This window comes from Sprattus sprattus (assembly GCF_963457725.1).
Source record: "Sprattus sprattus genome assembly, chromosome: 18".
NCBI classification, from domain to species: domain Eukaryota; kingdom Metazoa; phylum Chordata; class Actinopteri; order Clupeiformes; family Clupeidae; genus Sprattus; species Sprattus sprattus.
The window spans coordinates 13,055,037-13,067,571 of record NC_137916.1 but is presented as its reverse complement, the minus strand read 5'-3'; the positions used below and the strand labels follow the sequence as shown (position 1 = coordinate 13,067,571).

The 12,535-nt window shown below is 43.2% G+C and overlaps 2 protein-coding genes across 2 annotated transcripts in view; both read right to left on the bottom strand.

Moving 5' to 3' along the window:
* The window catches only part of LOC308379685 (BAR/IMD domain-containing adapter protein 2-like), a gene marked incomplete at its 5' end in the record, with an annotated part of 44,957 nt that extends 42,738 nt beyond the window's left edge, over positions 1-2,219 (bottom strand). The window contains one exon of the mRNA XM_080856924.1: positions 2,148-2,219. Within this exon, the coding sequence (XP_080713050.1) occupies positions 2,148-2,219 (72 nt within the window). The remainder of the gene's footprint in view (positions 1-2,147) is intronic.
* Positions 2,220-4,261: 2,042 nt separating this feature from the next.
* LOC308378834 (charged multivesicular body protein 6-like) lies at positions 4,262-9,204 on the bottom strand. The gene is made up of 8 exons (XM_080855834.1): positions 8,881-9,204; positions 8,312-8,421; positions 7,494-7,581; positions 7,219-7,305; positions 6,473-6,538; positions 5,969-6,049; positions 5,044-5,110; positions 4,262-4,910 (listed from the first exon to the last, which is right to left on the bottom strand). Exons 1-8 carry the CDS (start codon positions 8,944-8,946, stop codon positions 4,861-4,863), a joined length of 615 nt encoding a protein of 204 aa, XP_080711960.1. The 5' UTR covers positions 8,947-9,204; the 3' UTR covers positions 4,262-4,860.
* Positions 9,205-12,535: the final 3,331 nt, after the last annotated feature.

Sequence of the window (12,535 nt, the reverse complement as noted above, 5' to 3'; positions counted from 1 at the left end):
CAAAATTCAGAAAAGGATTCCCACTCTGACCCTTCCCCTTTCCACTCCTCTTCCACTCCTCTCACCTCCTGAGCTCTTCCTCCCTGCCCTCCCTTCCCTCCCAGTTCACTCAATTAAACCCCCACGCTGAGACTTACGCCATACTAAGAGGCTTGACCTGAGCTCAGCGCCTCGGCCAGACAGCCAGCCAGGTGGATCCCAACCAGTGATGTCACCTGTCTGGAACACAGAGGGCCAGTGTGGCTCCCGTCATAATCACAACTCAAGTTTCATGTCCGTGTCTACCAGAGTCTACTTGACCAACACAGCTCTTTCAGATGTCAGATAGCCCTCACAATTACAGAGAGAGAGAGAGAGAGAGAGAGAGAAAGAGAGAGAGACAGAGAAATGACTAATAGGAATAGTCCCTCCATGTCTGGGAGCAAGGAGTGCCTCTCTACAGAACCACAAGTCCTTCATACAGGTATATACACACACACACTCAACTTTTGCACGTTCGTTCACTCACTCACTCACTTAAGTTCACTCACTCACTCTCACACACACACACCTCCCTGAAGGACACACAAGCAGACGTACACTCCTCTGCAGTCTGTTGAGTCACAGTACTGCAGTTGGTAACCTTATCTTACCTTAACCTAATCTTATTCTGTCACACACACACACTTCCTGTAAATTAAATGTTGTGGTAGACCCCTTGATCATGTACAACAGCACATTCATACTAAGAGTGCACCAGATCTCCCAGACTGTCAGTCACACCCTGATGCCACTCGACTGGTGGTGACAGTCAAATCAACAGTAGGGTCATCATGTCACGCCTGCCTGTCTGTTGGTCTGCCTGTTCCCATCGGCCATGCTGGATGACTCTGGGCCTCTGTGGGAGGGCCCTGGACCTCCAGAGCAGGGGTGCACTAGAAATGATTACTCTGGTAAGCAGCAGTGCAGATGGGATTTTTTTAACTGGGGGGGACATCGCCTATTCAGCAGTGCAGAGTTATTAACTGATGATTGTCGCCTTACATAGGGAGAGTGGTGGGGACGGATCAGGGTCACTATGAATCTGGGGGGGACGTGTCCCCAGTGCTATTAGCGCCCCTGATGGCAAGCCTTTGGGTAAGGCTAAAACAGGCTGAATTGGGAACTGTTGGTGCAAGTTACTGCTCCATGTTGTGATTTGTGAAGAGGGTGAACTGGGAAAATTGATCAATGTCATAAAATATTCATGATGGCAAATATAGTATGGTCATCGTCCACATATGAAATGGCCTCTCTTTCCAGCATGATGTTTGATTCACTTGCAATTAGGCTAAAGTTCCTTCGACTGTACCTTTTAAACCATCTCTCATTGTGCCAATGATACAGCCCTGAGGTCCTACACCGGGGTTAAATTGTTACAGTGTCGTAGGCAAACTTCAGCTATACCTGTTGCAACACAGCCGCCCGACCTCTTCTAAAGAAAACACACCCTGGAATGTCCCTCAGTTCCCAAGTGCCAATGCTAACATGAGTTGAAAGCCTACGCTTCTGTTCTTCGGCAACTGAGTAATGTAGCTCAACATGAGTGGTGTAATCTAGCCGTACACGGCGCAAGTGAGCGCATGTGTGTGACCGTGATTCACGCAGAGTGGGCCTACCGCTCCGCAAATGATCTACACAGGCAAACGCGGACAGACACCTCTGCAAATAATGACTCAACTTCACGAACTACGAGACATGACACCGTAGACACAGCCCACAAAAATCCCTATTCAGACACCGATGCGCCACACACCTAATTTGCTAATAAATCGTACGTTCAGTTCCAAAAGCCTATAGGCTATACGTGCCACACGAAAAGCAAGTTTTAGTTAAATTAAGAGTACCATTTTGGAGAGGCAATCAACAATGCAGTGAAGCAGGAAGCTATAGCCTACATGAATGAAACATAGCCTTATGGTTTAAAAAAAAAATGTTTACAAATTATGGGAGTGCCAGATTTCATTAGGCTACCAGGTACCATCAGTTACCGCAAAAATCACTAACTGTCCTCAAATACGCTCTAGGGGTAGAGACTAACTCCATAATGTTAGGTGATGTTAAAGGAATCGAAATCTAATCCACCAACCTGCACACAAAAACTTGTTTGAGCAGTTCAAATACTTTACCTTGTATACATTCTCCGTTATACGGTGGACCTCGTCTGTGCGAGACATCTTAAAATCTTCTGTCAAAACCATAAACAGTGCTATTGTCCTTGTGCGGGAGTGTTTATCCAACAGACACAGTTTGGTGAAAGAAGAGGGTGTGATGCGATTCAGCTGCGAGTTCTCCTGCAAGACACGGTGATAAGGCAACTGCTGTCGATGCCACTCACCAACCCTTACAAGACAAGCGCAAATAGGTGGAGAGTCTGCCGATCGCTGAAGCGTAATCTAAACGCACAGCTCTCTTAATGCAACAAGGATCCGCCTCCAACTACTGAAACACCGCCCAACTCTCCACCCATCGATCCTCCTACACCTGCGTCAGGGAAGTGTTCTCTCAAAACCTGAAAGAAATGGTCGACTTCTACATAGATATAATATACACATAGCAATTTCTATGCACCCTCAATGCAATTCCAAAAGCAGTTAGCCCTATTGTTTTACATTAATATAACATTATTTTCTCAAAAACCAGTGTGAAATACACACATTTGATTGAATGGCTTGACTATTTCCATTGTGTACACATCACAGGAAGTACATTGTGTACATTTCACTGAATATAAAAAGGTCTTATGTGATTTTACAATAGTTCAAGACTTGTTTAATCCTAATTGTCTGCCCCTGATCATCTAAAGAAAGTGTAGTCCTCAAACCTTCATCAAAAACCTTGCTTATGATGAACAGCTACCCACTGGTGTGTTCTGCGAGCCTGTACTGCAAAATGTACTGTTCCACTGCACAGTCACAGTTCTTGGCACAGGCACAGCACACAAAGGCTTGTGGGTGGAACATTACTGTGCGCCTACATTGGTGAGAAGTGAGAGCGACTGTTCTGTATGCGAGCCAGACAGGTGGGCAGAGCGCGGGGAGATGCTCTGCTAAAATACAGTGATAAAATACCACGTCAGTGCCCCTCGCTGCATATGAACAAGAGGCCATCCTTCAAACAGATAAGAAGATGGAGGTCGTAATGCACACTGGTCCCGAGACTTGATTGTTCCGAATGCCTGCCTTCAGAGCACACTGCTTCCAAATGAAATGGATCATTATGACCGCCGCTGCACCACACAAGGCGCTCATATTGTGTTTGGCAATGTTTTTTCCTTTTTTCACCAATTTTTGGTTGTAATGGGTGTAGCCCTACATAGCTGATACGGAATAGGTTTGTGTTCCTAGGTGTCGACTCCTTCCATGTTAGCACCCCCTTTTTGGGCAATAGCTCCAAAACTATTTGACATCTATTCTACATCTACCACTTAACTAGCCAATATCTTGAAATTTAAAGGTTCAAACTTCATGAGGTATGACACCCTGCATCACTACCACATTTTTTGGACACACCTCAAATTTCGTTAAATATTTTCCTAAGGGTGTGCTGTAACAAACCCATTTCACTCTCTCAAAAAACACTTAAGCTAAAATTGTGTTTGCTTATACTTGGCTACATTTGACCACATCTGCTTAAGTTCCATTTCACTTGCTGAAAAAAATGCCCGCCATCGGACAATAACAATTCAGCTGTTTGCACATTATGCTTGGACCCTGTCGTTGCTTGTTGCAGTAATACTACACATCGCTATGCTGTACTTCAGTCTACTACAGAAGGTGATGGAGAAGGGACGCCACAAACACATTGGTAGTTAATGAAACAACTGGTATTATAATACATACATCATTTAAACACTAGAGTTTTGTTTCCATGTTGTGGGCGAGGCTTCCTTTTGATAATTAGCGTGGGCCTCCCAATACATACTAATTAAAGTCAAAGTGCTCTTCAGAGGCCAATAAAACATGCCTTTGTTGAACAATGTGTATATATTAATCTGCCCTTCAAAAGAGGTTTAGTTTTTCTATCCAGGAGTTCAAAGAGAAAGCCCCACAGAAAACACCTGTTTGGGAATTGTATGCACACATATCATCCTCCATCTATTGATGCTACCGCCCTCTTGTGGACATCTGCAGTCAGTGCAAATGCAATGGAACTTCGAAAGCTTTTCAAACTGGGTTGTTAGAAATGAATTACTTTATTTTACAAAAACTTAATCGTAAAGCAAAGAGACTATTACACTTGACATTCGATGCATTCCTCTGTCACAACAAATGTCTGTTCTTTCATCTTTTGAGGGGGAAATTTAAGGGGACATTTCATTGTGTTACCAAAACATGCTACTGAAAGGTTAATGTATTTCTGATGGTTTCTGAGGGACTTTGACGAAATTAGATCGGAAATTCTATCACAATCATGTTTTACACTTATATATTACATATGGATAAAGTAATTATCACAATACTTCAATGACTTTAGACCAAACCAAAAGACTTTCCAGTTGCTCTTCATTTACTTATAATACTGCACAATTCCTTAATCAAACACTGCACTGGTAAATCTAAACACCTCCTGAAGCAAAAGGCAATAAACTGACAGTATTAGATGAAAAGGGGTGACAAAGCAAAAAGGGGACTTAGAAGCCATAACCATTTGGCCTATGAATATGAATGAGCGAATTCAAAAGATACCGCTGAAAACCGTACGTGTAATGACCTAAATGCTTCCCATCATGCGCCCGTCTTGATCTTCTCCACATCAACGACTACATCTTTATTAGGCAAAGAGTCTGAGGGAATTGGTCTGCGTTTGTGAAAGCGGCACAGATGATGACACCCTGATCACCTAGGCAGCCAGCATCTCTCTCTCAGCGTGGCTTTTTGACGGCTTTCTCTCTGGAAAAAAAAGGAAGAAAAAAACAATACATGAAAACAAAGATGACACAATGAGGTCACAAAGATGGAAGGAGACACCAAGGACGTGTACTGCTACAGTGTCATGGGAGGCAGTATCGGCAAAAGATCAGACCTGATTCTGGCTGCGGGGCCTCCGGCAAGGGTTCTGCAGGTACTTCTGGAAGCTCTACATCTTCTCCCTTCTCAGGTGAGGACAGAAAGGATAAGCAGAAAACAATCACAATCATACCCACAACCATGTTCTACTCATAACCTAGGCTGTAACAATCACAATCATAACCACAACAGTGTTCCACTCATAACCTAGGCTGTAACAATCACAATCATAACCACAACAGTGTTCCACTCATAACCTAGGCTGTAACAATCACAATCATAACCACAACAGTGTTCCACTCATAACCTAGGCTGTAACAATCACAATCATAACCACAACAGTGTTACACTCATAACCTAGGCTGTAACAATCACAATCATAACCACAACAGTGTTCCACTCATAACCTAGGCTGTAACAATCACAATCATAACCACAACAGTGTTCCACTCATAACCTAGGCTGTAACAATCACAATCATGACCACAACAGTGTTCCACTCATAACCTAGGCTGTAACAATCACAATCATAACCACAACAGTGTTCCACTCATAACCTAGGCTGTAACAATCACAATCATAACCACAACAGTGTTCCACTCATAACCTAGGCTGTAACAATCACAATCATAACCACAACAGGGTTCCACTCATAACCTAGGCTGTAACAATCACAATCATAACCACAACAGTGTTCCACTCATAACCTAGGCTGTAACAATCACAATCATAACCACAACAAGGTTCCACTTATAGCCTAGGCTGTAACCTAGGATGTATAGATCAGCATAGCCCTTAAAATCTCAGTTTTGATGGTAAAACGTGGTCTGGAAATGAGTTGCGAAATCAGAGATTTTACTAACTCCATTCTGGAAATGGTAGAGGTGACCGTAAAAGAGCCGAGTGTCTGTGAAGCAGCTGAGATGTGCAGGTGAGCTCACCTGAGTAATGGCCTCCAGCTCCTCCAGCACGGCCTCTTCATCCTCATGGGTCAAAGAGCCTGCCAGCAGCTCATCAATTTGCTGCAAGATTGAGAAGAGTTACCACACATGTGCTTTAGCCAAAGCAATTTACCAAAACTTTCTAGTGTGTGTGCAGCCGAGAATTTAAGAGGGAACGGCTACAGGTTTGTTATTACAAAGCAATAGTTAACGTATGACTGGAACTCCTCTAAAAAAATATCCATTTTTTTTCTGTGGCACTCTCTAAACTTCGGTTTTTGGTTTTGTATTATCCTTTGTATGCTTCCCATAAACCTCTGGCTCACGTGGATGCAAGCTTTAGCCAAGGAGATAAAAGAATGGAGAATATCCGGGGTTCATGTGTGAGTCATTCAACAATTTCATATGGGGGAGGGGGGCACTGACCAGCGATAGACAAATAGTTCAAAGGCAAGCCTATCTCTCATAATAGGTGATTTAACAAAGGGGAAAAGAAAGGGTCACCTTCTGATACTCTACAGCATCCTCGGTCTCCTCAAGAATTCTCTCCACATCCTCAAAGGACATGACCTAAGGGAAAGAGCATTACACATTCTCTATCACACAATTCATAAAGATGGATTAATGAACCGCGTTCCTCATTTTTAATTTTGTAAGATATAAAAAGTACAATATCTTGGTTTTCTTCCAAAGCAAATTTGAATGTGAACAACAGTCCCCAAATGTTTTTGTTTGTCAGTCTTATTTAACAGAATGGGAGGCGACAGCGATTTTTTTTTTTTTATTTCACAGCTTTTCTTAGCCAATCTCAGCCTTCTTAAATCAGAAGAGTAGTTAACTGGACATCCTGAATGTCAGTCAAAATGAGAATGCCACTGATGGATGGGCAGCTACACAGAGAAGAGATGAGAAGGTAAGGGAGGAACATAGTTGTTTCACTTCAAATCAGTAGTTAGCACAATCTCAATTAGCTCACTTAAATACTGTCACTTTATGTATGAATGTATGTGTGAAAGGTTTGAGGGGACAGCTTTTACTGGAATTAAATGGAACAGAGTATCCAAGCATATGCAGTTCTGCTCGCATTCTGGGATTTGCTTCCTAATACTTTAATCTGCAAACAATGGGGAGCTCTACCAGCTCATAAAAAATGAGAAAAACACCCTAGGCACTCATTCACCCCATAGAGCACATAGCGTTGGCACATCCCACAAAATTAAAAACAGCGAGAAAAGGCAGATAAACTGTACCTCATGCATCTTCTTGAGGCACTCATTTCCATTCTTTAGTCCCTCAATGACTTTCATTTCAATCTGAGCAAATTCGATGTCTTGCACCTGGACAATGCAAATGTAACATTTGAGTATACTACTTGGCAACAAAGACAAAAACGACCTGGCCTCATAACATAAAGAAAACATTAGACTTAGAGCAAAGCAGTTCAACTAGCTAACTGGGGGAAACAATTCAGACAGGTTTGTACAGGTTTTGTAAATGACGTGTATCAACTTCAGTAGCTCCTCACCATGCGCTCAAGATTATCGATCTGATTCTCAGTCTTGTCCAGTAACTGGTCCTGGTAACGCTTCTTCTTGAGCAAGAGAAGAGCCCTCCTGGTGACAACAATAGAGGCATGTTTTAAAGCAGCAATCAGGAGTTCTGTTCCAAAACTAGCAAGCTAACTACCTAAAAGGCATTCAAAAACCTTGCAAACACCACCAACAGCCTAGTTGGTACTGATTAAAGATTGCCTATCCAAATGGCTATCCTTCATATGACCATATGCTTTCAAAATTAATTTGAGGATCATACCAAAACTAGTTGCCTATAAAACCATACCCCAAAAAGTGTCAAATTGTTGCATAATGTTACTTTAAGTTTGCTGAAATTCTACAAACTATTTATTTATGTGTGTGGAGCCCTTTCAATAATTTGTAATTCTCCTTTATTAATGTCCACAAACATCCAGGCAAGATTTTTCTAACTTCATACACACCTTTTACCAACACACTAGTAGACACAGACTAAGTATTTAAATGGCTACATAAGCCATCATACTGGGACCAAAAGCCCTGAGCAAGGCCTCTTGTAGAGCCTAGATCAGCTACACATTAATTAAGGTTGCATCTTAATTAAGGTTGCATCTGCTTGAACTCAAAGATATGATTAGTATTTATAACGGCAGAGGGATTGATGCTTGGAGATTAAGATGCAACAAGTACATTAAAATTGAGGAGCCCTGACAGGTTAAGCAAACAAAGGTCTTTACTTTTGAGTGGTTGAAATGTCTACATGCAGTCTGTGTATAATAAAGTGAGTGTGTTGCACTGCATTTGCCCTTACTCTTTCTTTCCATCCTTCAGGAGCTGCTTGGCAAGAGATCTCTCTTTCTCCAGCTGAAGAGTAATCCTCTTCTGATACTGCTTCAGCTTATCCCTTTGCTGTTTCAGTTGCTGTAACCCAAATAACTTTGTCAGACTGTAAACAAGGAAAGATTATAACAGTACGTGGTAGTTCCACAGTAACCATGTCAGATAATCAAAAGACTGAACATGCAAGTTAACCTTAATCTAGAGCTGTGGTCGTTGCAGTGTTCCAGGCGCTGCTAATACAACCAAAAACCTCACATTACTTCCATGTGATGTCTTTCTATTCATTACATATCTTACCGTATTAGAAACAAATCTCAGCTATCAGCTATTCGTAACCAGTTAACGTTAGCAAGTTAAACGAATGCCTTGAAGCAGGCATAACTTTGCTTACCACTTAAGGCAAGCTATTAGGTTAGCTATTGGGCTGACAACCGTTGACTAACTTCGGTGTTAGCCATGTTGAGTCAGCTACCTGTCAACAATGGGTTGAGATGTCAGCCTACAGACATTATGCAAATGTCGGCAAATATGATGACTAACCAAAACCGCTCTGTCTTGCTCGGTGACTCGACTGGGGCGTCCTTTTCTTCCGAAAACGTTTCCCATTACGAAGCCACATCCCCGCCACTCTGCTGCTGATGTGCAGCTAGCTAGCTAGCTAGCCAACCTAGCTGATGATTTGTTGTTGAAGTACAAGCAAGCTAGTTGCTACTACAAATTGCATCTCAATCCCCACCACCGACAGAAACAGCCGATATATTTTCATGTAATTCGATTTCTAAATTATCTTAATCTATACAGCAGTTACAGTAAATCAGCATGCGTTTAATTTGGCGCTAACAACAGCTAAAACACCCAACCCTGAGAGCTTCTATCAGTAACAGGTTCGGTTGAGATGACAGTCGGAGAGCGAACTAACAAACATGGATTTTTTTTTGTCCTGTGCTGCCACCCTTCGACAGACTTTAGACAAACCTTTAGCATTTCTAGGTTAAACTTGTCTAGACGAGCCAGAAACACTGACAGTCAGGTATGAAATCGTTATGCATTAGTCACTCACATACTATCAGTTATAGTATATTCTTTGTTAGGATTAATGTTTTTGTAGTAATTTATTTAGCAGACATAATAGCCTACGGCTCCTCATTTTGCAAGAAGTTCCATTGAATTGAATGGGTGCGGTCTATACATTACCCCTTACTACTATATGGTTCCTCAGAAGGCTGCAAAAAACGTTCGAAGGCCAATATTTCTTGATATTGACAACTGCCATTGCATTGGCTTCTACGTTTTTCATATTCTAGTAAGGACGCATCAGTCAGGCTTATCTTTGGTTCTATGCCATTTCAAATACAGACAGACAATCAGCAGAGAAAGGCCTGAACCGACAATTTACGGGGCAAGGGTAGACAAAGTCACTACTACAGCACATGAGGAAAACTACACAGTTAGTGACATTTACACAAAAATATATATACAGAGAACACACAGATGTGAGAAACACATAATCAGAAAACACATGCAGAACACAAAACCCCACCCATATGCTACTCAGCCCTAGCCTGACTATGTCATACTCATAATTCTAGTCAGAATATGAGTCTGATACTGAACCATTGGGCTGTGATTATGGGGCGTGTTTCAACGAACCAGGAAAGAAAATGCCTCTTCGCTGAATTGGATACCTAGAACCAATCAGAGCAACGTAGTATTACCATCTGATAGATTAAACTTTTACCTGATCCCGTAGGAAGGACGGCAAAAACATCTTTTCAATCGATAAATGCCTTGAACACGTTTCTCTGTTCCTCTTTCAAAATGAATGCGCTGTCAATATCTGTTGAGATATGCCTGCTCACGTTACTTAATTAGCACTCAAGGCTAGAAGCTACCATTTGTTTCAATGTTTTTTTTGTCTACGTGTTAGCATAACCTATCAATAATGGTCTAAAGTGCTTCAGTTAAGACCTAGTCTGGGAAGTCCCGCCCCTCTTCTCCGGCCAATTTGATTTTGCCTCTGAAAAGGGTCTGGCAAAGATTGCACAGCCGTTCATTACAGCATTCTCAGGATCTCTGGGACCAATCACAAACTGGCTTTTGGCTACCTGGCGCGCCATTGGCGGATTTAAAATAACCACGTCTATCAAAAGCGAAACCTAAGCACAGCAAACTATAAACTGCTCTCGCGGCCGTCTTGGATGATTTCAAAGGCAAGTTTTCTTTGAAAATAGAACAGAAACTTGCTCTGAAACAATTCATACAGAAAAAATATGTGTTTGCTTTATTACCGATCGTTGTATCGTTGTATAGTATCGTTGGTCTGATTGGTTAAAGGCGTGTCCAATTACGTGAGTGAAGTGGACCTCCATTTAGTAGTTTGCCAGACTAACTGAGCAAATGAAATGCAGTAAAGGGGCGGGGAATTCCCAGACAAGTTAAGACCTACAATCCTCGGCAACATTCGTGTTGCACATACACAACTAACCGAGTCAATGTAGACTTAAAAAAAGTCGTGTAGATAGCTTAAATCATATAAAATATGTCCCACTAAGCTCCCGAGACGGCGCCATCTTTGTTCGATGTATATTCTATCTATCTAATCAACTCAAGTGTTGGTTGGTCATCTGTCCATCAACGTATAAAGCCCGCCCTTACAATTTGATTGTTCAGATCACTTATCCGAGACGTTGAATCTCTCCCAACTTGCTCAAGTCCAGACTGAATCTCCCAGACCAAAAATGTTGTGGGCGGAGTTCAGGCTGGTAGCCTATCCAGGCTAACTCAGCCCCCACCATGCTGGTCAAATTTCCCTATCGACCCAAGCATTCCAAACAAAGTCTCTGAGGTGCTATGAGACTTGTTGCTGGCGTGTTGGACACCCCACAGACATTTATGTTGTTTGCTGTAGGAAAACAGTAGTAGTCGGAGTTGCCACAGTCTCAGAGTCACTGTAGGGACAACCCAGGGGCTAGCAAGGTGCCAGTGGGTCTCGATGGAGCGCCAGTCAACAGATCGGCTCCCTTCTGGTGAGCTCCAGACTCTGTCTCTCTGGGGGTGCAATGGATTTGTCCAAGTTTTTTTATACTAAACTGCCAACAGACCTCACCACACATGCCAGCCTCAAAGATAGGCCTGTGGTCAGAGGCTCCTCGAGCACATTGTAATGGCAGAATATCCTGCTGACCAATGGTAGTACGTTGGTCGGGGAACTGTGGCCACTTGGTAATGTAATCCATAGCCACGAAGACATAGCAGTTCCCTTGGACGGGGGTGGTTAAGGGGCCCAGGATGTTCACAACCACACGCTCTGTAGGCACCCCCACCTGATACTGCTGCATAGGGGTGCCAGAGTGCCGAGTCGTCTCCTTCTTGGTTGTGCAGGTGTCCCACAAATCGACGTGTTCCATGTCCTGGTGGCAGTGAATAGAATTGGAGCAAGAGGCGATGGAGTGTCTTGCCAATGCTGAGGTGGCCAGCCCCCACCGAGCCATGAACCAACTGGAGGAGTCAAGCATACAGGCTCCAGAGCCGCTGGATGTTGGGCCATTAACCCACAAGTCTGCTAGAGCCGATACAGGAGCCCATTCTTGATGGTGAAGCAGGGACACTGTGAACGCAGAGCTTTGGTCTCAGGTTGAGCCAGGTGAGAGAGGCATAATCAATGTGCAGCAAAAGGTAGGCTCTGAAGTGGCAAATTCCCAGGGTAACAGCCTGCAGCTCTAGACAAGTAACATAGTAGTTTGTCTCTGGTCGGGTGAGTGGGCGTCTGAAGTAGGCAGTCACCTCCTCACTGTGCTCATCCTCCTGGCACAGCACTGCACCAAGCCCCCATTCACTTGTATTGGTGTCGAGGATGAACGGTCGAGGCGGGTCTGGGATTACAGCATTGGAGTGCTGCACTGAGTAGATCAAAGGCAGCAGTGCAATTTTCACTCCACAAGAACAAGAATGCCTTTTCTGTATCAACCGGTGCAGCCGGCTGGCTATGGTGGCACATTTTCTGACAAAGTGCCAGTAATATGAAGCCAGCCTGAAAAAGCTCTGCAGCTCTCTTATATCACAGGGAATGCGCAAATCTCTCACTGCTGACATTTTCGCTGGATCAGCAGTAAACCCCACTGCGCTGACATGGCCCAGCAACTTTGTCTCTCACCAGAACAAATTACATTTCCTCAGGTGCAAATCCAGCTTGGTA